Below are 25,217 nucleotides of genomic sequence, written 5' to 3'. Positions count from 1 at the left end.
TACTGCGACCAAAGCTGAATGCATGGCTGGATACAGCGGTGGACTCAGGCTGTTTTCTAGCATGTAAGCTAGCCTATATGCTACTGCATCATGTTGTCTCCATTTAAGGGCACCTCATCATGTTTTGTTCACTGGACGGACACTCCAGGACTCTATCACATTCTGTCTACTGAAGAAGAATCCCAGAGAGTGTTTTCTCCACTGGAAGGGCATCCTACAGGGCAATTCATCACATTTACTCCACTTAACCTTAAGCCTAACCCTAGAGGGCACTTCATTACATTTTCCTTTTGAAGGGCATCCTACAGGGCAATTCATCACATTTACTCCATTTAACCTTAAGCCTAACCCTAGAGGGCACTTCATTACATTTTCCTTTTGAAGGACAACCTACAGGGCACCTCATCATGTTTTCTCCACTGGAAGGGCATCCTGCAGGGTGCTTCATCATGTTTTTTCCACAACATGGGTATCCTAGAGGGCACTTTATCATGTTTTCTCTACTAGAAAGACACACAGAGGACACGTCATTACATTTTCTGTTTGAAGGACAACCTACAGGGCACCTCATCACATTTTCTCCACTAAAAGGGCACCCTAAAGAGCACTTCATCATGTTTTCTCCACTGAAAGGGCATCCAGAGGGCACTTCATCACGTTTTCTCTACTGGAAGAGCACCCTAGAAAGCACCTTATCCCATTTTCTCCACTGAAAGGGCACCTTAGAGGGCACTTAATCACGTTTTCTCCACTAAAAGGGCACCCTAACGGGCACTTCATAACATTTTCTCCACAAGAGGGTCGTCATAAAGAGCACCTCATCACGTTTTCTCCACTGGAAGGGCATCCTGCAGGGTGCTTCATCACGTTTTTTCCACAAGAAGGGTATCCTAGAGGGCACTTCATCATCTTTTCTCTACTAGAAGTGCACACAGAGGGCACTTCATTACATTTTCCACTGGAAGGACACCAAGGAGGGCATTTCATCACATTTTCTCCTCTAAAAGGGCATCCTACAGGGCACTTCATCATGTTTTCTCCACTGAAAGGGCATCCTACAGGGCACATCATCATGTTTTCTCTACTGGAAGAGCATCCAGAGGGCACTTCATCATGTTTTCTCTACTGGAAGAGCACCCTAGAGGGCACCTTATCCCATTTTCTCCACTGAAAGGGCACCTTAGAGGGCACTTCATCACATTTTCTCCACTAAAAGGGCACTCTAAAGGCCACTTCATAACATTTTCTCCACAAGAAGGTCATCATAAAGGGCACCTCATCACGTTTTCTCCACTGGAAGGGCATCCTGCAGGGTGCTTCATCACGTTTTTTCCACAAGAAGGGTATCCTAGAGGGCACTTCATCATGTTTTCTCTACTAGAAGTGCACACAGAGGGCACATCATTATATTTACCACTAGAAGGACACCTTACAGGGCACCTCATCACATTTTCTCCAATAAAAGTGCACCCTAAAGAGCACTTCATCATGTTTCCTCCACTGGAAGGACACCAAGGAGGGCATTTCATCACATTTTCTCCTCTAAAAGGGCATGCTACAGGGCACTTCATCATGTTTTCTCCACTGAAAGGGCATCCAGAGGGCACTTTATCATGTTTTCTCTACTGGAAGAGCACCCTAGAGGGCACCTTATCCCATTTTCTCCACTGAAAGGGCACCTTAGAGGGCACTTCATCATGTTTTCTCCACTGAAAGGGCACCCTAAAGGGCCCTTCATAACATTTTCTCCAAAACAGATTCACCTCATCACATTTTCTCTGCTAGACGGCACCCTAGAGGGCACATCATCAGGTTTTTTTTTTCATTGCAAGGGAAATCCTAGAGGGCAAATAATCATGCTTTCTCCACTGGATGGAAACCCTAAAGGGCACTTCATCATATTTTCTCTACTAAAATGGCACACAGAGGGCACTTTTTTCCACTGGGTGGACAACCTAGATGGCACCTCGTCACAGTTTCTCCACTAAAAGTGCACTCGAGAGGACACTTCATCATGTTTTCTCCACTTGAAGGGCACCCTAGAGGGCACCTTAACATGTTTTCTCCATTAGAATGGTATCCTAGAGGCCACAACATGATGTTTTCTCCACTAGAAGGGCACCCTTCGGGGCACTTCATCACATTTTCTCCACTGGAAGGACACCCTAGAGGGCATCTCATCACAGTTCATCTAACCCTTCATCCCCTCCTGTTTTAAATGTAAAGCATCTTTGAGAGCTGTAAAAGCGCTATATAAATAAAATGTATTATTATTATTAACATAGGTGCTTCCAGAGGGCTCTTTCTTGTGAACATGTGATAGCATCCAGGACTGGCTTCTACACAGTGGGGAAACACTACACAGTGTATGAGCTGATGTTAGTGAGGGCTAATGATGTAATTAGGCATTAGAGCTGCTACTATAAGCTAGTTAGGTGGACACGCTAATGATATCAACTTACGCTACAGCAGATAAGCACCCTGTTTAATGCACTTATTTCACTGTTGCTTGTGTGTTTTTGGTTTTGGAAAAGCTACATAAAGACACTGTTCTATAACCTCAGGGAGAAAGTGCTGCTGTAATTACAGCCCCATACACACGACTCAACCTGTTGAGAAAACCAAAGCTTGACAGCTCTGCCTAATTAACGGTCCCAGTCCTGATTGAAAAATCATTGTCTGGGGGAGGGGGTGTAAAAAAAATGATCAATCACATTGTGTTTCTGTTTTTTTAAATACAAATACATTATTCACTCTGCATATGTTTTATTAATGCTGAGTGCCATTTGGATCTCACCTCCTTCTTCTCAGTTTGTGCTGTGAACTGAAAACGATTTTTGCAACAGATGACTCACAGATATAATATTCTTACAACCATTGGAAATCATCCTAAAAAATCACGACAACCCTGAAAAATATTAGAACATATTTTGTCTCTGTAGGTTTGCCAGGTTGTCGTTTTACACCAGAGACAGTTGTCTCTCTGCTCCTGTCCTCTGGATATCAGACATTCATAATGCAAATATACCAAAGCTCAGCTGCTGACGTCATGTGTGTAGCCTGGAGGATTCTCATCCTATTATTTCCTCTCAGATACATTTACAAAGAGAATGAAGATGCCTATACACTCATATATAGTGTCCACAAGTCCTCCTCCAGCTTGGCTGCTTGCAGGCTTCACTGAAGTCAGTTGCTCGGCAGGCAGGTTAAGAGCAATCTCTGTCTTTTGTCCTTTTTGTTTAATGCACTTGAATCCACACAGCAAGAAAAACATATAAATCAAATAATAAGCCCTGGAACGACTTGATTCACTGCATTTATATCGATACCAAACACCTACAGGCCTGGGCAACATCAGGGTGTGAAAATGTCCTTGTGTCTGAGCTTGTGCTCGGATATTGTGCAGCAAACGCCAAAGTAAACAGCAGTCTCACATAAAAGGTTTCATCTCAGACTCTGAACACCATCCATTCAGCTCCGGATAGGCCTGTTTGTTTTGTAATGAGGCCTTTGGGGTTTTTTTTTGTTTGTCTTCTATTTGTCGTGATAATGAATGAAAGCAGTGCCAAGATGGGAGCTATTGAATGGTTTATGATATGGCTGTGAAATTATTGTCTAAGTCATGAATGGTGTGAATGAGGCTGCCATTGATTGCCTAATTGGAAAATCATGTATTATGCATTAAAGGTAAACATCCATTTATCTTTGAATTGTTTCTACCTGACACAGCGCTTTATGTAATAACTGCTGTTAGACATGAAACCGAGAAACACCCATTTTATTAAAGCTATTTTTATGTCGGACACAGTTTGGATGTGGGCAGAATCATAGTGAGGATTGTAAAGTACTACAGATGAGTGGAAGTTGTGGTTAGGTGTGAAGTGGCATATAGTGCATCATGTTTTTAAGGCTTAGATACAAGGGCTCTAGGCAGGCTTTTTTATCACCATGGAAACTGAACTCCTCACAGGAAGAACATTCCGGCACACTGAGCCTGGTCCAGATGTGAGACTCTAGCAATCTATCATGCATCATTCATGTAGCCATGTTCTCGACGGTAAAGGGGCTGAGATGGCAGCTGCCGGGGGGTCAGCTCGGAGAGGATGAATTACGCAGTCATGAATTCAGTCTCGTGAACCACCTAAATCTTCTTTTCCTCCATGAAGCCAGTCCTCAGAGTCAGTTTGTCTTTACTTGTCTCATCTTCTCAGCTTTCTGTGTCCTTTTTAAAGGATTCATGCTGTTTCCCCCTATCTGTCCACGCTCGTCTCTGCCAGCCTATTGTTCATGATGCCAAGGGCGCCCACCCCTCCCGAAAACCCGTTCTGACGTGAACTGGAGCCGGACTGGCGCGGGTGCCCAATGGCCATCTCTGAAAGCTGCTTCTGCATAATAGCCAGATTCACCTGCAGGACGGGAAAGAGAGAAAGAGATCAACATAAGGAAATGTTTGCAGTCTGTGTTTGGAGGCGGTACATGCAACCGGTGAAGCCTTGTGAAACAAAGATTAATACAATGTGTTGGCGGTCGGCACATCTGATTTCACAGGTGTGATATGAGGCTACCAGATGGTGCGCTTCCTCTCCTCTGGGTGCGTCGATTTATGTGAACAAAGAAGACAAATACTGAACAAGTGTGACAGACAGAGAGTGGATATTTACTCTCCCACACATCAACCTTAGGCTTTCATTTTTCACTCCACAAAGCGACGTGGAAAAAACTCCTGTGTAATCCTGTTTTACATGAGTTTAGTCAATATTTCAAATAGACAGAGCAGTTTTATGTTTATCTTAAGCCACACTTAAATCATGACCTGAGGGATGTTGATCCACCATTTCGATCCAGGTTGAACTATCAAAATATTATAAATATAAATATAATAAATAAAACAGCTCTCAGATGGATTTCCATGAACGCTGGTGCAGACATACACAAAATCCCCAAGTGAGAGAAGCCTCCTTACTTTGGTGATCCCCTGACTTTTACTCTGACGGCACTCTGAGTTTGACATTTTTCATTTTTAGTGAAATGCCTGAAAAAATATGAGACAGATTGCCATGAAATTTGCTATAGACCTTCAGGTTCTCCTCAGGATGAGTTTTAATAACTCTGATGATTCACCTGATATTTCATCCAGCACCATCATCAGGTGAAAATTTAAACTAATAATCCTGAATGTAATTTAAATAAATGTCATTTAAAGGTCCTGTGTGTCGGATCTAGGGGGATATATCAGCAGAAATGGAATATAATAAGTGTGTTTTCTTTAGTGTATAATCACCTGAAAATAAGAATCATTGTAGGGCTGGGCAGTATGGCCTAAAATCAATATCACGGTATTATATTGGGGGGATGCGGTGACAGTATGATATCGCGGTATTGTCTTCTCTCTTTTTTTTACACCTTAAATAAAACAATTTAAAAAGCCATACAAGTCTAGGATGGAAACTATTCATTGTCAGAAGTAAAACGGTTGCTAATCCATCTATTATTGTGTATAAAACGTTATATAGTATGTATAAACGTTAGAGGGAAAAGGGAGGGCTGGCGGCTCCCGGGCCCCCTTCTCCTGCGGGCCTGGGTTTGGTGCGGTCGGCCAGGCCACCTCCATCACGTAGCGAGGGAGGTGTGTGAGGCCGGCTGGCCGCCGGGCCCCATTCTGCCGCTGTAGCCGGAGTACTGCAGTATGAAGGTAACGTTAATCACAAAAGCAGCGGCTCATGTTTACTGCGTTAAGTTACCGTCACCGCGAATACCGCCCAGCCCTAACTGAGGCAGGTGCGATGACATCATTGACAATAGGACGGTAGAGCGCAAATCTCTACCATGGGCCAAATTTATATCATTTCTACCGTCTACCGCATATACCGCGTAGCCCTAAATCATTGTGTTTACGTTAACTTAGAATGACATTTATATCTACGTAGCGAGCGGGTCCTTGTCTGCAGAGGTTGCCATGTTGCACTGCCATGTTTCTACAGTCGCCCAGACTGGACAAACCAAACACTAGCACACTAGACACTAAACACTAGATAGGGACATTCAAGTTTTTTGCGTCGGCCACTGTGGCTAGCAGCCTCTCCATGACAAGAGTGTTAGAAACACTGATTTCTAACATGAAACAATTAAATTCAGCATTTTTACCAGTTTATCTCCAGGGGTCTCGTTTATAACCATTGTGTACGCACAAAACGAGACACATTTTGGAGAGGGGAAATTTGCAACACAGGTGGTGAGCATTTAACCGTTGAAACTCCACTTGACTTTTATTATAAAAGGGTCACAGGAAATGCAATTGTTTTTCAGTGAGCTCATTACTTAATGCCATCATTCAATGAATGTCTACAACAAGGCAACAGTGAGTGGGGATTGACTCCCTCTTGGAGCCAGCCTCAAGTGGCCATTAGAGGAACTGCAGTTTTTGGCACTCCACATTGGCTTCATTTGTCATCGTCATTTGATACTTATTAGTGTGAGGTAAAATGAGTTTAGTGTGTGCAAAAATGTTAACATGCTAACTAAAGATGGTGAACATAGTAAATACCTGCTTAGCATTAGCCTAGCATTAGCATGTTAGCATTGGCACTGTGAGCGTGTTAACATACTAAATTTAGCATGTAGCTCAAAGTACAGCCTCATAGAAGTGCTGGCACAGCTGTTCAACAAAAACAATTCGCTTTAATACTAAAACCAACAGATTTAATCATCAATCAGTAATTTCTCTTTGGGTTTATAGTGGTAATTATCATTTTGTCACTCCTACAAGTTGAACCCGTACCTTAAAAAAAATAATTTGGATGCTGATTCACCTCAAAGGGTAACTGGTTTATTTTAACCTGGAGCCTATTGTTCCACACACATTTTATGTCAAAGTGACTAATAGGAACAGAAATCTTTGAAACTGGTCCAGTATTGAGTGAAAACAAAACAGGCTACAGAATCACCACATGGGGCAATTGAGCACCATCAATTTACGTCCAACAAAATTCAGATTGTTATTCAAAGTTTCTGACAACATTATAGACAAGATCCTTACAGAGATAGACCTGTTTGTATGAGAGTAAGATCCTGTTTGTTTAACCAGAAACAAACCCCCAATTCACCATCGCCAAACCCACCAGACCCCATTTAAAAAATCTGTAATTTTATCATAGTAAAAGACGCTTTATTCAAAGCAAAATAAAATAAAATACAACACACAAAAGCCATCTTGGTGTGTCAATTTCACTGTTCCAACAATCACCAACACTGGTTTGGTTGAAATAAACCCCGAATTTATCCAGTTAGATGTGAAAACATGCTGTCTCTATACACACTAAAATTACAGGTTTTTTTAAATGTAGTCTGGTGGGTTTGGCGATGGTGAATTGGGGGTTTGTTTCTGGTTAAACATTTAGTATAATATTTTGATCCTCGTAGTGACCAAACAAGCACTTTTAGTGGATGTAAACGGATGGTGTACAATTGCCCCAAGTGACTACTTTGCAGTCTGTTTCACCACTGCTATGTGGACCAGTGTCAGAACCTGTTGTTCCCTTTAGTCACTCAGACACAAAAACATGGGAGAACTTGGTCCAGGCTAAAAACATACAGATGTTACCCTTTAAGTTCATTTTAAATGATTCTTAAAGCTGAAATGACCTCATAGTCATTTAACTGCATAACGATGTTACATCATTGTGCTGAGGACAACTCTGAACCGATGACCTCACCTTCAGTCTAGACTGAGCAGAGACTCTGTAAAGATGACTCAGCGTGTGGAGATCCAAGGATTCTCCCACCCTGTACACTCACACTTGTATCTGCAATGAAATAACTTCTTCATACTGAGTGTATGTTAAGGCGTAACAAATTTCAACTTCATGTTGCCACTTAAGTCCATGTACAGATTATCAGTGTCCAGCTGTTCCTGATTGAAAATGATAAGGTCACTTTAAACACCGAGCTGCAGCAACATACTAACTCCTCTGTGAAATGTCTCCGTCTCTGCCTCCACCCCTCCTCTTCCTCTCCGTCTCTTATTCGTCTTCTTAAGCACAATATGTACAAAGACACTTTGTCAGACTTTATGTGCTGTCCATTCATGATGTTATCAGCCAGTTCTGACGCTGAATTAAACTGTGGACAAGTTATTCTTTTAATCCAGAGGAGGAAAAGCCACATTGTGTCGGCTTCTGTAAGTATTGTAAAGGTCAAATCTTTTAATCAGCGTTATGATGTAGAAAAAACAAAAGTCTGCACACATGCTAACAGCTCTGTGAGGCTGTACTGAGGCACAGCTGTGCTCTGAGCTAAATGCTAATGTAGACATGCTGACGTGCTCACAATGACACAGTTGATATGCTGATGTTTAGCAGGTATAATTAATCTTTGTTCAGTTTGTTGACAGTTGCTAATTAACACACAAATAATGAACACAGTAGAGAAGTTTGAAAGTACCATTAACTATTTTATGCCTTGCACTAATTTTGTGATACTAAAGGGCGTCCATTGAAATGCATTACAGAAAGTCAGTTTAGTTGGGTTTTATGAGCTTTTTCTGAGATTTGAATTTTAAAAATGGTCAAACGGTGTGCATGGGGTACATGCAACTCTGACACAAGGTATCCTGAGAGGCTGGGCGACCAGGTGTATTTTTACACTTTAAACCACATCTCAACCGAGAAAAGTGTCTCCTTTGGATAAAGTTGTGTGGTAACGTTAGACCACAATATCAACTCAACGTGAATAAGATTAACAATGATGTCTACATCTGTTCTAAGGTAAGTCAACATCGTGTTTGAGGCAACATATTGTCACTTTGCTGGAAAGAAATATAAAGTTATCTTTAACATCTCTAGCTAACGTTAGCTAAAGTTAGCCTAACGTTAGCTCCTAGCTGCGTTGTTCATCATGTCACCTTGTTTGCTGGGAGTTCATTAGCCTATTTTGTTCTAGTTTTGTACTTTGGTGATCGTACATCATTGTTAGCTGTTGTCCAAAGGGCTCTAGTTAAGCTAACGTTAACTTCTGGAGCTTAGCTTCATTAACTTATCTGTAATGGCAGAGATAACAAAGGTTGGCAAACGTTATGCTGAATGATTCAGTGTAAATACTGTAGCACCAAACTAACGGAGAGACACTCTTGGTAAAGATGGTAAAAAGGCCGTTATCCTTTTCTCATATTCTGAGCCAAAAACCTTAACTTCAGTGGCACTTTAACTTGTTGTCTTTGATGGTGACGGCAACGAGATGCGGTTCACAAGCGTACACTGTGACCTGTAAATTTTGGCTTGTAATTTAAGCTTTTCATCGACCTTCTCAACAATAAAATGATGAATATATCCCTCCAATGTGTAGCTTAGGCCCTTTTGGTTACTTCTCAATGACATCTGATCGTTACCTCTCCAAAAATCATCAACTGCCTCCTGCGAAATGCCGTGTACTGTGACACCTGCCATAGCGCCGGTCACTGTTGATAGTTTGTCCGAGTGAGTGGAGGGGGGCGTGGCTTAGCCACAGGTCAATTGAGCCCCCGCCCCATTGCCCTGCTGCTCAGCTTTCATAGTAATTTTGTTCCCTACACCTGCATCATCATCTACATGAGATTTGTTTGTGTCATTTCTCCAGCAGTGATACTCATCTTACGGCCTGTGGGCCAAATCTGGTCCCCACCCGTGCTGGGTGGCCCCCCAAATCATTCTCTATTTCACAGTGAAATCAAAGTCATTCACACTAGGAACATTTTATGTACTTTTATGCATTAAGCTGCTTTCACACAGCTGCACGGCAAACACTCTAACAACCTGAAACACTTTTAAAGAGGCTCCTTCTGCTACGGTCCAGGGTCATGATGATGAGCAGGTGCTTGGTGAGCATCACTGACAGAGGAGCTCTAGCTCTTGATGCTATGTAAATAACAGCATACTGTAGCAAGACAACAGAAATCACTGAAATGACCAAAGATTTTTACATATTTGGACAATTTTCCACTCATCTGAAGTTTGGTGGAAATGTCATTACATGCCCAGTTTTTCTTCTGGATGTCATATTAAGTTGCACTGTGTTGTACAACTCCAGTTTTTCAGGCACCAACATTATCAGCTCCTCCATCTTGTCGTCTTTCTGTTGCCAGGATGTCCACCCCCCTCTGTGAATTTGTTTAAAGCCAGCTCAACAGATGAACTCTGCAACGCAGAGCAAAATTTGTGTGTGTTATCTGGGCGGCAACTGCTTCATACCCCGACTGCCATGTTTGAAACCACTTCTCAGCATAAAAATAGAGCTTGTTTATCAAAATAAAGTGCAGGGGGAGGATCCCCTGACAGATATCTGGGCTGAGCCCCGGATGTCCTCAAGTCCTACAAACACCCTTGCGTACGTGTGTAGCTGCTGACTGGACCCTGGGCAAAACAAGGTGAGCATCCCTGTCTTACAGTGTAGAGAAGAGCGGCAATCGCCAGGTCCCAAGCTCACATTATGGAGTCGACCTCTGCATTATGCCCACTATGGATTATATTTTGGAGCCAATGTCAATAAAGACCCTCTCACCTGCCTTCCTACTTCATCACACATGGTCGTGCATTTCAGAAGATGCGATCAGAGCGTGCTTCAGAGAAGACCGGAGGCGTTAAGCAATGCCATGGCACCCATACTTGCTGACTGCAACTTGAATTAAAAAGCAGTTCACTACCATGTTTTGGTACAGTTGGTTCTCACACATGATGCCAACTGTACCCAGGTACACATGAACTATACTCAAGACCACCTTTTCAAGGGTACTCAGACACAGATCAGCGTACTGTGCCTATGTACGGTACACTGTGTTCACACTAAGCAAAGGAACTGGACTTTGTGGTCACGTGTAAATCTGGGCCTGGGTCCCTGATATGAAAGTCTCCTAAAATGAGCTGGTCTAACAGAATGAGGTCAAATGGCTATGACCTCTTAACTTCCACCTCTTAATGCCGTGGTGGTCGGACAAAATGAGTACAAATGACATGCGCCATGTAAAACCAAAAGTCAGCATTAACTTATTGTAACTTTACACACTCACATCATGTAATGTGACGTACTTACCTGATGTTACATGATGTACTTAGGTATGTAATAAACGTACTTATTTTAAGCGAAACCACAACCTTTTTCTAAACCTAACCAAGTGGCTTTGGTGCATAAACTGAACTAAACTGTGACTATTTCATAACGTTAACCACCTTTTTAAAACTGGGACAGTTCTGGCCTGTATTTTTAACACATTACGTACCACTGCCAAATGAGATGGTGTTGAGAAGTCGTGGTCATTTCACTTATTTCTTTGAGATCAGGTTTTACTAAAACTGTGATTATAATACATTATAGTTTAATAAATGGTCATCTAGGAGGTTACGTAAGATGTTAGTGGTTCATAGTAGCACGTTCACACATTTTAGGTTTTCAGTTCAGCGCCTAAGATCATGGTTTTACACCAGTTTACTCATATCCTTGCCACAGCATCACACCAGTTAGTCTTCCAATTGTCTCAGTCAAAATTTCCAGGCTGTTTAATCAGAAGAATCATCAGGCGTGAAAAATTCAGATTTTGTTTTTCCAGTTTAGAATAATCCTGCGGTTAGTGAGCACGGTTTTGACATTCAACAGTTCACACTGCTCATTCGTCTCGTCTGAAGAGTAGCGTGACAGTTATGTAAATGTATGGACATCTGACACCGCTGAGTGGCTTCGAGGGCTGTTGAAGGGGTGATAGTAATGCAGTCAGGCCATTGGTATTCAGAGACTTTTACACATAATATGAATGAAGCCTAGAAAACAACAGCAGATCTGTGAACGAAACTACTGCTCACCGATATGTGTACACAGGAAGTCCTTATCAAAATATTAATCACACCATGTCATCAAACATTTCATTCTATTTAGACAATAACTTTGATGATTTAAAGGGACAGTGTGTGAGATTTAGCAAACTGCAACCAACTGACACTGCTCTTGGTCATAATTCCTTCAGCGTTCATTGTTCAGGAGGTTTTTACCCGAAGCTGAATTTTCCACAGAGGTCTCTTCCTCTCCAAAACAAACGAACCAGGTGATTTAAACTCTTAAAAACACTGAATGAAGCAGTTTTACGTTACAAATCCGGTGCTGTTTGGCATGTCGGAGATGGACCGTTATCCCAGCACTGCTTATGTGTGCTCACCTTTTTTCTTTAATAAGTTAGGATCCAGTTGTTCAAGAGGTTATCAGAAGTCGAATTTTCCACAGAGGTGGAAATTCTGTGTTTTTCCAATGCTGTTAGGCAGGCAGAGGCTGAAGCCAAGCTACCACTAACGTTTGTTCAGCAAAATCATGAAAGGCCCATTCTAGAGCCAGTGTTTGGTTTGTCCTTTCTGGGCTACTGTAGAAACATGGTGGTGCAACATGGCAATCACCGTAGACAAGGACCCGCTCGCTATGCAGATATAATCAGCTCATTCTAAGGTAAAGAAAACATGATTCTTGTTATGGGTGATTATACACCGACACAAGCACAGATACTGCTTCCACCTGCTTCTTTGTTAGCTCCACTAAATTTGTGCTAAATTTGTGCTAAATTTAGGCTCTTATGTCTGTTTTGCAAGTGTTGGTGGAACTTTTTGTGGTTGGCATTGGACAGTGTTGGCTGCACATCACTCATCAGGATGAGAAAATCAACTCACCAGTCTCTAAATTCTCCTGCTGACTTTTAGCTAGCTAAAAGTCAGCAATGTAATCTCAGCAATGTGATCTCAATGTAAACATCGAGAAAAAGATGGTGAAGATGGTCACCAGCTGAACTGGCATCCTGGTAGCCATTGTACAGGCGTTAGAAAATAAATTGTACCACATGAGTTTCTAACTGGATATCAGGAACTGTAATGTCCTGGACAATCCTGGAATCCTAAAAAAACTACAGCTACAAACTACAGTTAATGACTACAGTATGCATGACCACAAGAAAGCAAGATTATTAACTGATGGTCCTTTCTGCTACTCACATGAATAGGTTCATCAAATTACTGTAGGAGGTAACTGAATTGAATATCTTGTGTGTTATAAAACATGTGATGACATCAGCCAGGTGCAGCCGGGAAGTTCTCACCTTGTTTGCTGCCAGGAAGTCCCTCATGGAGATCATCTCCCCAGACATCCTGCGCCCAGTGTCAGTCTCGCTCTCGTTGATGGCGTCTGTCTCGATGGAGGGGTCCCTGCGGGCACGCAGGTGGCCCGGGGCCACCACGTTCCGTCGAGGGTGCCGGTGCGGGTGGTGACCCCTCCTGGGGAAACAGCAGCGGCAGGGGGCCTCCAGCCTCCTCAGCAGCCAGTTGAGGACCTGCTTGATGACGATGGAGATGACGTTGAAAAGGGAGTAGATGCAACAGACACCAGTCAGGATGAAGAAGAAGTTGCCCACTCGATATGCAGCTGTGGCGTGGCCCTCGTAGACAACCCGCTGGCTGCTCACCATGTCTCCAAAACCGATGGTACTGAAGGCCACAAAGCAGAAGTAGAGTGAGTCCAGGTAGCCCCAGCCCTCGGCTGCCGAGTACATGAGTGAGGCGCAGCAGGACACCAAGATGGCTGCTGCTCCTAATATGAGCATGACGCAGTAGACCGAAGGCTTCCAGCCGGCCAGATCCTCTCCTTTCCCTCCTCCACTCCCCCCCGCTCCGCCTGCTCTGTTCCCCTCAGACACTCGCCGGCCATTTGGTGGGAATACAGCTTTGTGATGGCGTCGCTCGTGACAGGACTTGAGGACGACAGCGATGACGGTGATGACACGTTCCAGAAAGAGGTTGAAGAAGAGGATGGTGGCCGCGCAGCCCAGCAGGCCGTAGAACATCAGGAAGACTTTCCCTCCAATGGTGGCAGGAGTGGTCATCCCAAACCCTGAGATACACACAGAAACAGTGGTGAGCAGAAACTGCACAGAAATACAGGAAGTGTAACATGATCAAATGAACGAACACTAAAGCAGGATTTATAAAACCTACAGCTAAGACTCTGTGTTGATACGTAACCCACACCATGGCCTGACGTGCACCTCACCAGAAATGTATTATGTATTATCATGTCGCTGCGGCGCAGACAACATGATCTGACACATGGAAGTAGCTACATGCCCAATAGCCACTTAACACAATCATTACTGCTTTGCCGACAGCGTCATTAACAGGCGGCTTGCTCTGTGTGTGACGTGCCCTTGTAGATAAAATATAGGCCTATATTAATGAAGGGTGCTTTTACACCTGCCCTGTTTGGTTCGGTTCAGTCGAACTCAAGTTTGTTTGCCCCCTAAGTGCGGTTCCTTTGGGCAGGTGTGAACACAGCAATCACACTCAGGTGCGCACCAAAACAAAACGGACCAAGACCTTCTTGAAGAGGTGGTCTCAGTCCAGTTACAAAGGAACTCTGGTGCGGTTCATTTGTGGTGAGAACGTGTGCCGACCTGGATGTGAACCAACTGCAGTCACATGACACATTGTTTGGGTTAAACATGAGCATGTTACAGTCCTGGAGGATTTTTAATGTGCACCTCCTCCTGTACTGCCTTAATATGCACATTCAGCACATCCAATGCATCAAAACATTGTTTTCTAGTTGGAGCCGCGCCTCGTTTTCAAACTGTATGGTTTGACTAAAATGAACAATGACAGCAATATATTCCACGATGAGCAGCGCTAAAATCAACCTGCGTAGTGTACTCTTCTTCAACGTTTGCTTTCTCCCATTCTCCCGCAAGGCATTTGATCTGGTCTGCTTGTAAATGCTGCCGTGAGAACACGAACCAACTCTAGACGACTCTAGGTCTGAAAGCACCCAAAGGTCCATCAGTACGGCTTTGTATTTCTCTGTAATGTAGCACAGTGATAACAATGTTACTGATACTATTCTTTCCCACACCTTCGACTCAAACCACCAAAATATATATATATCATTTCATACTTAAATTGATATTGTTACCATTCAGGTGACTAGTCGACTAATGGCCCTAAATAAAGACAGTTGGCAACTAGGAAAACTAGTCGAGGGGAGCCCTAGAATTACATTGACGTACAGTGTTTTCAAATATTGCTCCGTGTGCTTTTTTGACATCCAGCATCTGCCCGTCTGAAGGTCTCTGCACAACGGTGATGTAAATACCGGGTACAAACAGTCTTTAAAGGAAGTTGTCATTTACAGGATAAAGTGTCTCTGAATAGAAGGATCGAATAAAATGTTTATTTTACATAAAAGCATTACTATCACTTAAAAAACACTTAATGCCCCCATTTTGTTGCCCTCACACACACACACACACACTTTACAAATAAGTAAATAAATGGATGATTTGTAGTGCATCCATTTTCTCCAGCTGCTTTTAAACCAAACTACATCTTCTCTGTCATTAACACTGATGGCTAATTACAATCGCCTCTTCTGCTGAGGGAAAATTACACTCACACCACTACCTCGGTCCTCTGGGTTGCCATTGGTGACGCTCACTCCTCTCTGTGTCGCTGTCACCCGCTCACTTTAAGAGCTGAGGTGTTTTCAGAGCGAACCCATCATGGCAATCAGTCTCAAAGTGTCAGTTTGTCTAACATTTCACTGGGAAAAAACCCACCGGGGCCACTTCACGTCTCAATTGTATCATTTTCTTTTATTTTACAGGTAAGAATCCAATAAAGTGGTTTTGCTCTGAGGGGAACTGAGACGCTGTCAGGGTTTGACTTCTCTTTTGTCTCTTGTGAACTGACAGTTGAACAAAATCAGAGTCAAACTGAGAGGCCTTTCCATCAACTGCACCCATCTCAGAGATGTCTCCTTATCACCCCTCATTTAACACTGAAGCTCAACGATCCGTCTCCTCTGGGTTTTATAACATTGTTCAAGATCTGAACATGTGCTGTAATCTTTATGGCGATCACGTAGTTACATGCACCGTGTTCTGTGGGGTACAACAGCAGCTGTAAAATCTTTACAACATGAGAGCCCTCTTCACCGGAAAAACACAGATAAACGTTGCTGTATCTCACTTTATGAACACTCTGAGGGTTTAATTGCCTCCACATTCAGATTTGTTCTCAAGGTGCTAATTGAGCTGGAGTTTTCTTCTAAATGAGACGTTAAAGCCAAATGGGATGGATTTTATGGATGTGTTTTTGTTTCCTCGTTGTTTCGTAAGCTCAATTAAATGTGATGTTGATGAGTCCTTTAACCTGTGTCATAAATAAAAATAAAAGAGAAAACAGTGTCGTCTGTGTCAGGTGTAAAAGCTCTCAATGGTGTTAATGGAGGTGCTGGGTTTGGCTGCACAGTTCTGACTTTTCCCTCCCAAATGCAACCTCAGTCATTTAAAAAAACAAACACTCAAAGCTGAAGAGTGGTGCAGAACAAGTCATTAAACCTGCAAATGAGTCAACACTTTTGCACGCCCGGCTCCCTCATATCGAAGTCAGTGGGTTTTTGGTTAGATAAGGTCTGTGGTTAACACACATGGTTTCCACTTGCCTGCGAAACTCCTCCCCTCCATAATGTTTCGGTCTGGAATTTGCCACAAGTTTGTTAAGAAAAAAAACTTTTGCAGTGGATTTCGGAGAGACCGTATGACATTGTGCTAGCTTAGCTAACAGACTGCTAACTAACAGGCTATTCCCTTCAATTTAGCTGCTTGAGTTTGTCAAGTGAGTTTGTATAATTAAAAAGAAGTTGTTTATCTCTTTTTAACACATTGTGAATCTGAGTAATGTTTATCTGCTAAAATATGGTTACACAATATACATAGTCAGATTGTCATAATGGATAGTTTAGCCATTAGTTCATACCATGTACTTGGTCCTGTTTTTGTCCCTGTAATGTTCAAAGCACATATTTCAAACAACTGGATGGCAAAAAATGACAAAATTAGCCCCTCCCCCATGTCTACAGGTAGTTTCTATCCATCTGTAAAGAAATGCACTTCGTTGCGTTGGACACTAGAGGCATCATCTGTATATTTATGGATCTACAGACACCAGTCACATATGCAAGCGGCAACGAGGCATTAGAGACTTCACGTTTTGCTTTACAACATAAAATACGTCAGTGAATACTCCACGAAGCTTACGTGCTTTAAAAAAGAAGGTTGCTAACATGTGGCTAGATACGACTACAAAACAACATCACGCCGAACACGGCTTTTCAGCCTCGTTGTGGTGGCAACACTTAAGTCATGCGGCTGTAGTGTCACGTTAGCGTTTTATTGCTGACGACTGCATTCACACTGCAAAAATGATAAAAATGGTGTTAATCTACAAAGATCATCCAGCTGAACAAAGCATGCAAGAATCATTAATTATGTTTGCCAATGAGTTTATTTCTGCAATAATCCAAAATCTAACGCAAAATCCTGTTTTGCCGAGGGAACCATGGTGAGACTTATGTACGAAGAATCAGGCAATTTTGGTTATGGAAGTGTTCTAGTTTTTGTTTGTAGTCTGAGTAGTATTGCCCAATAACAATATACAGCAGGTAAATGGTACGCGGCCTGTGGCGTAAGGTAGTTACAGTGGCTCCCAGACGGGCCCCAGTGCATGCTAGTTGCTATTTATGCACCCAAACTTGTTTCCGTGTCATCTTATCATCTTGTCACATGATCAAATGGAGACATGACTTTGTATCTAACATACATATTACCCTTAGATCATTATAGTGTATACGACAATAAAAAGATAGAGAATATTTATTTAATATTTTTTGTAGCTTATTCATAGTTTATGTAGAATAAACAGATATTTTATAATGATTTTTGTTATAGATTGCTACTGACTATTTTACGATAAAAAATAAAAACATGGCACAACACAGGCATCTATAATAATAAACAAAAAAATAATATATTTTAATTATAATGCCCTTTTCATCAAAAGATCTCAAAGTGCTACAGGTTAAAAACAAAGAAGGATAAAAAAGGAATGGAAGAGAATAAAAACAAGATGAGCAGTTATTTAAAAGGTTATAGGTATAGGTATAGCCTAGAAAGCCGCACTATTCTTTTAAATTAAAAACAGGCATATAAGGTGGCAATCTGAATTATTCCCAAGGCCCTTGTGCCCTACGTATTGTTGGAGAGTCCACTCTCTCTGTGGGCCACAGTGCAAACACCCTGCCTGTACTGTCTGTATTTAAGCCCCTGGCAGTGGCTGAAATGCATCCCAAAATCTATGAACTATCGTCTGACAACGACTTGGCATCATATTAGATTTCTAAAAAATGTACTTGCATTCAAATGCAGGTACGACTGGCACATGGGAGAGGGAGTCTTGGCCCAAATATCCAATATTGGATGTTTCTTTCCAGAATGCACCTTTTACCAACACAAGCCTGTAGCTTCGACTTTTTTCTAATCAAAAGAACAATTTTTTCTCTAACACAACTGTTAATTAGATGATTTCTGTGCTGCTCCAAGCTACAGATGTGCTCCAACTGTGGGTCTTTTTACTTCAGAACCCAGGGTCATGAGCACATACATGTGCATATGTTCTGACCACGCATACACATGACAGATGCATTGCGCTCTTGCACCTTTCAATGTATTCATTCAAGCTCTGACGCACACAGCGTTACTCTCACTGAGGATACAAAAGGATGATGTGTTTGTGAGGGGCTTTCCTTCAAGCTTTATACAACCTACTTCAACGACTGAGAGATGAGAGTGTTGGATGAAAAGATGAAAACCATCAAGAAGAATCACTTAGATTAATGACAGCTGACATAAAATACATAATAGAAAATCTCTGATTGTTCACTTCAGCCAACAGGATATAATCACTCACAGTATCTCTACAGGAGGTCACAGAAATGAACAATCCCATGATTTTATAATGTATCTGTCCTTTATGAGATGAGAGATGAGATGCAGTCTTGATACAGTTATAGATCAGCAGACTACACCGTCATAAGTTCCTCCTGGACCTCATGGTAGTGCCATCAATGCTGTCTGCATGCCTTATTTAATCTCACGCAGAGCAGTGTTGATCTAGTCTAAGACCCTGATCACACAGAAAGTGTTTTAGCAGCTGGAGGTGCCTTTTTCTAATTGTTTTTAATGAGAATTAAGCTTTTTTTTCGCTGTTTTTGTGTTGCTACGCACCTCGTATTTCTGTGCTCTGGGTGCCTGGCACCAGAGCACTCTGAACTCCTCAAGTTGAAAAAACTTCAACTCAAAGTGGAAAAGCACCCCACATCATCTCCGCTTTTTTCCCATTGGCCACTTCTGTGGTGATCACGACAACAAGTTTACAGTTGGTAAACAACATTTTTGTTATGCTAAGCCCACTGATAGACAGCAGGTTGTCAAACTGCCCCTGAGTCGTCCTAAAATATGCCTGGAAACGTCCATGATGGAGGAGAAGCTCCTGGACCAACTGGTGGTACTCCCCATGATCCAGCCTCTTTTTTAGGGTCTCATGTACCCACACAGATCTCTGTTTATCTGCTGACAGCCTCTCACCCTCAACCAGAGCTACACACAGTACCCTCTGCCTCAACATGTCAGGAGCTACACACTGATCATTGTGGACAGAAAAAAAAAAAAAAAAAAGATTGATTGATTACATGGAAAGAGTTGCTTGGCAACAATATAAAGGCACAGCAAGCAATTTCTTGGCATTCAGTTAAAAGAAAAAAAAGGCAGTGTCGTGCACCTCACATTTTGTGACCTGTATGACCTGGGCCTTCGGAGGCGACATGAATCGCTGAAACCAGTTGAAGTTTGTGGTTAAAGGTCAGGATCTCGTTGACTACTCTGTGACAGGAAAGTGCAGAGGGGGTGTGAGTACAACAGAGGACAACACTGTATTTGATTTGGAACTATGTTATATTTTTATCTTAAAATATTCAATGGCTTTAGGAATCATGGGAGAGTTACAAGATCAATATTGCAGTCACCTCTCTCTTCAGGCCAGCACACCAACTTCAAATGTTATTACTTGACTAAATCCTCATACAGTGTTTCATATGATAACCTACACGGGCTGCCCCTGACTAAGAATTTCCTAGTCGACCAATAGTCAACATTTAGGCCCATTAGTCGACTAGCTGCACGCATGTTTATGACATTAATTTGATTATTAAATTACATATTTTGGGCGGGGCAACACAATGGTTTGAGTTGAAGGTGTGAGAAAGAATAGTATCAGTAACATCGTTAACACTGTGCTACATTACAGAGAAATACAAACCGTACTAATGAACCTTCATTAATATAGGCCTATATTTTATCTCCAAGTGCACGTCACACACTGAGCGAGCCACCTGTTAATGACGCTGTGAGCTAATGGGCATGTAGCTACTTCCATGTTTCAGATGATACGTCATGTTTGTAGTCGACCAATAAAGATGAGTTTACATATCACCTTGGGTTCGTCCTTCACCTTCTCAAAATGATCCCACACTTTGGATTTCCTGCCCGACATGTTATTAACTAGCCTGTGGAATAACCGCAGGTACCAGCCCTGGAAATTAACCTGACTCCTGTCTGACTGCTGAGCATGGACACTTCCTGTGTCTGTCCTTTCAAATTAAAGTTCCACATTGTCCAGTCATAAAGGTTTGATTTATTTTTTTAAGGTGCAGCTCCTAATAGAGTTTTCACGTTTGTTGTTGTTGTTGTTTTCTGCAACTATGCGACCAATGAAATCTTGCCGACTAATGACATTTCTGTCAACTGTTACGGGGCAGCCCTATATCCTACATATTAGTAACCCATGAAGTACTTTACATATTAAATGTAAAGTTACAAAGGTTGGGCTTAGGCAAAGAAAGCCTCTGACGCTGTATCCAGTCCAAGCAGGCAGGTAGGGGTGGACAGATCAAACAAACACTGGACTTTTAACCAGGAGACTGTTGTTTATATCACGTGTGGAACCAAAAGTCAACGTTGACTGATTTCAACTGATGTATGTAAGTTTGTCAGCTGACATAACATCACATAACAAACATACTTATTCTAACCCAAACCATGGTCCTTTTCCGAACTGAACCACATAGTTTTTGTGCCTAAACCTTGCGAAACTGAAAGTGAAACCTGACGGAGCTGCTCCCGATAACGGCCTTCTGAACCCACAAGTAGGCGTAGCAGGCCCCGTCTAATCCATATCTATGATAACCTCTGATAACACCCATTAAATGAAGTGATAACCTTCTAAAGCCCAATATACACTGTGTGATTTTGGGCTGTCCCAGACGAAAGATGACCAACGTGAAAGAAACGTGGCGATATCTTTGGTCGTGGCTCTAAAACGTCGGTCCTACGTCACACAGTGAGAGAGGTTCAAGGATGGCCGTCATCCGGGTCTTGTAATCAAAGACAGCCTGGGATTAATTTTTGACAGTGTCACAAATTTGGGATGACCATCTCACTGTGTGACTGCTGTTACCACCTACATCAACAAACCAACCAATAGAAGCAGCTCGCCATTGGATGGCAAAACTCCCTAAAAGAAACGTGTGGGATTCCAGCAAAGAGGAAAACATTGTGAAGTTGTGGCAACAGAAGCCTTGCCTATATGATGTGTCCTCCATCTCTGACCGTGATCGAATAAAGAAGGACGAAGCATGGAAGGAAAAAGAGGCGGAGTTACAGCTGTCAGGTGAGCAACCTAGTAGCTAGCACACACACACACATGCAGACACACTGCAGTATATAGAGCCCACAAAACTTTAGGTTATTTAATAATGTGAGCCTCTATGTTGAAAGGACCTGTGTGGCATCCTTGCGCTCTAAGTATCGAAGCTATCGTACGTCATAGCGATTCAGTAGGCGCTGTCATAGTACAGTCTGCACACATCAAACTTGATGTTGTACCCAAGTTTAAAAGAACCATGTCGCACAGTGTAGCTGCACTAAAGTCTCTCAGTCTGTACGAGGCTTTAAGCAGGTGGTCACCATCAATCACAATGTGTTCCAAGAACTTGATACAGTTCTGCCCCCTTATTACCATAACTCCTGTTTAAACGCTGATGCCTGTGTAATCAGAGGGCCTGTCAAATTGTCAATCATCCGGAATCAACTCAATCCAATCACAGATGCTGAAATAGCACTGCCCATCACACACTGGAAGAGAAAAATAAACCAAAAACCTAGAAAAAACAGAGTGAGCAGGTAGGAGTCAGAGACAACAAAAGATCAATCAGTTTCTCATCACTGTGTGCAGCAGTGCTGTTGGTCGGAGGGATGGCTCTGTTTTTCCACTCGCTCTGACACACTGACACTGAAACGTTTCAGACTGAGACAGAACTGAAATGGAAAACGGTTGTCAAGGACAAATCTTGTTCTGATGCAGTTAAATTTCCTTTTTTCTTCAGTCAAGTTTTGCTGAACCATCTGAATCACATCACAGGGACGAAGTCAAAACTACAGAAACGCTGCACAGCTGATGGTACTTTTAACACAGAGTGGATCTAACAGGGGGACAAATAAACACACATGAACAGATATGGTGAAAGAGGAGGTCTTACTGGAATAGATTTTTGACTTGTCAAACGCAGCTGCAACTAATTGCACCAATTACGGCTTCATTTTATTCAGGTGTGCTCGTTCCAGTGTGTACACTGCTTCACTGCATGACTTACCAGTTCAGCTTAATGGACCAGAGCCATCACTGATGCTTCTACCACAAGTCAAACATTAACCCTTCAAAAACTGGAGCAACATCACTTTTCTTGGGCTGCTTTCAGACGCCTTTCACAAGTATTTAAACCTTTGAATCCCGAGTGAATAGGTGCAATTTCTTTACAAAATATGGGGGATAAAGGCAATGAGCAACTTGGTACGAAATATCCCACAAATTAAAAAAAAAGTGAAAATTATTTTAAAAAACAGGGAAAAAAGAAACAATATTTATAATAATTATTATACATACATTTTAAAATATTGCTCATATAGTCATATAGGTTTTATTTTGACATGGCGCAGCTCCTGATAGAGTTTCACATCTTCTACGACTAACAAAAATTAGCCTCCCATAAATGACGTTACCTACTCAATGTAAATTTACATACTTAATGTAAAGTTACAGAGGTGAGACTTCTTTCAGAAACATATGAAAAAAGGCAAGGAGCAACTTGGAAAGAATGCCACAGAAATTGCAATAAATAAATTAAAAAAATATTTTTTTTTTAAAAAATGTATTTAAAAAAATAGGTAAAAAATAAACTATATCAATAATTCTTACTATATTTCAAAATTATGTCACAGAATTATTATATTTTGTAAGCACTCTTGCATTTCCTTGTTCCTTGTTTAACTTTCTTTTCTTTTTTAAAAAAAACTTTATTATTATTATTTTATTTATAATCTATTAATTTATTCATTTTTATTTATTTATTTATTTATTTTTACAAATTTTCTTGTTTTTATTTTTTTTTTACTAATAACTTGCTATTTTTGTGGGTAATTTCTTCTTGTTTTTAAAGGAAATCGGGTTTCAAAGGGTTAAAACAAGTGAAAGGTTGATCAAACATAACCTGGCTGTCAACACAAAATACAGTGAAGAGGTTCAATAATTTTGTGTGAGTAATAAATAGTCTTGACATAGCTGAGTTTGTCTGGGTGTTTGCAAATGAAGGAAACTATGCAAGACATTAGTGACAGTAACATGCGCACAACAGACAAAGCATGAACACAGATTATGTCACCAAAGAAAGATAAATGGTGGGTTTGTTTTACATGTATATAAAACTATGATAGTGACTGATAATAATGTTTTTACACTGCTTTAATATAAATGTATGTCTCTCTGTCTCACCAATGGTTGACACCACAGTTCCCACGAAGTAAAACGCGCCGGTGAAGTCCCATCGAGGTCTGATCGTGTCCACCCGGATCCCGGCCACGTTCGCCTCCTCGTAGTTCCTGAGGAAGTTGCTGAGGTCCTTCTTACTCAGGTTGTACTTCTGGCTGAAATGCTCAAACCTCTGCGCCCAGCGCTCCTTCGCCTCCCGCTCCTTCGGCTGCTCCAGCGCAGAGAACACTGCGGCCCCGCACAGCAGATAGATGATGATGAACAAAGCCAGCAGCAGGAACCTCGCGTTATCCTCGTTTATTGGACCGGAGCCGCAGCAGCAGCCGCTCCTACATGCCATTATGTTGCTGTGGTGCGGCTGCAGTGAGGGACCTGTGGCATGGTGGGCTCGAATAAAACGCGCAGTCCTCGGGAGGTATTTTTACGACAAGAAAGTCCTGCGCGACGCAAAGAAATTGTTATCCAGGCAGGTTGAGATCGAGTTGTTCCAAGGCTGTGGATTTGGCATTTTGCTCAGGAGCGTCTAAGTCAAAGCCAAACGCGTCTTCTAACGACTTCTCAGTCCGTCTCCACCGGCTGCACCTGTCGGGTCTGGGCTGCCAAGATGCTCAGAGGAGAGGAAAGAGCCGCGCGGCAACCTGTGGCTGCACAGAGTCGCCCTGTCGTGCTCTCTGGTCCTGCCTCTCCAAAGAAGTCTCCACCCCTGAGCGCGCGTTTTACGCACCGCGGATTGACCACCAACACAGAGCTGAACCTACATCCTCTGCCCATTCATCCAGTCTGTTTGATCAGATCTGATCAAATCCAGCTGTAATTTCCCCACTTCAGGCACCAGAGTCACACAATGGGTCCTGGCCTGAAAATGTTCCACCTGAAACCAACTTTGGAGGTTTGATTCTGACAATATAGAGCGCGTTTGCATAGTGAGATCAATATGACTTGACCTTTCCGGGCTCTGGTGAGGGATTCATGCTCCTGCCCGCGCTTACCCGGGGACGATTTGAGCAAATGTCACAACGGAACGACGGTTGGAGATAAATTATTCAGCATCACAGGGACAACAAACGAGCTATTTCTGTAAAACTGGGAATTTAACAACATCGTGACGCGTCCGAAACACGATCAGAGCAGCAGCTCTTTTGGGTCACACTAAGTTGTCTCCATGTAAAGTTACAGCATGTTTAACATCAGACATGAGGGGTGACTACAGGGGCGTAACTTTCATTTCAACAGTGTGGGGGACACATATGAAAGGTGGGGGTCCGCCACCATTTTGAGCATCAAACACTTTTTATGCACCAATTTGTGCATCAATTTATTTTGTCAAAATAAAAGTCCATTGTTACTTTTATGTTTTTAGTGGGGGAGGCAAATATCAGTAGGGACATGTCCCCCGCATCCAGCTTACCAACTTTACTATGAGACAGGGGTACTAGGGCAGAGCGGGGCACAACATAA

At 42.2% G+C, this 25,217-nt stretch overlaps 1 protein-coding gene across 1 annotated transcript; it reads right to left on the bottom strand.

Annotated features, from left to right (window-relative positions):
• Positions 1 to 3,767: 3,767 nt before the first annotated feature.
• On the bottom strand, positions 3,768 to 24,214 carry kcnk13b (potassium channel, subfamily K, member 13b). Its single transcript, XM_033648350.2, has 3 exons — positions 23,763 to 24,214; positions 13,094 to 13,881; positions 3,768 to 4,406 (listed from the first exon to the last, which is right to left on the bottom strand). The coding sequence occupies exons 1-3, from the start codon at positions 24,097 to 24,099 to the stop codon at positions 4,251 to 4,253; spliced, it is 1,281 nt and encodes a 426-aa protein (XP_033504241.1). The 5' UTR covers positions 24,100 to 24,214; the 3' UTR covers positions 3,768 to 4,250.
• Positions 24,215 to 25,217: the final 1,003 nt, after the last annotated feature.

Source organism: Epinephelus lanceolatus, chromosome 13, assembly GCF_041903045.1.
Source record: "Epinephelus lanceolatus isolate andai-2023 chromosome 13, ASM4190304v1, whole genome shotgun sequence".
In the NCBI taxonomy this organism is placed as follows: domain Eukaryota; kingdom Metazoa; phylum Chordata; class Actinopteri; order Perciformes; family Serranidae; genus Epinephelus; species Epinephelus lanceolatus.
This window is presented reverse-complemented; position numbering and strand designations above follow the sequence as displayed.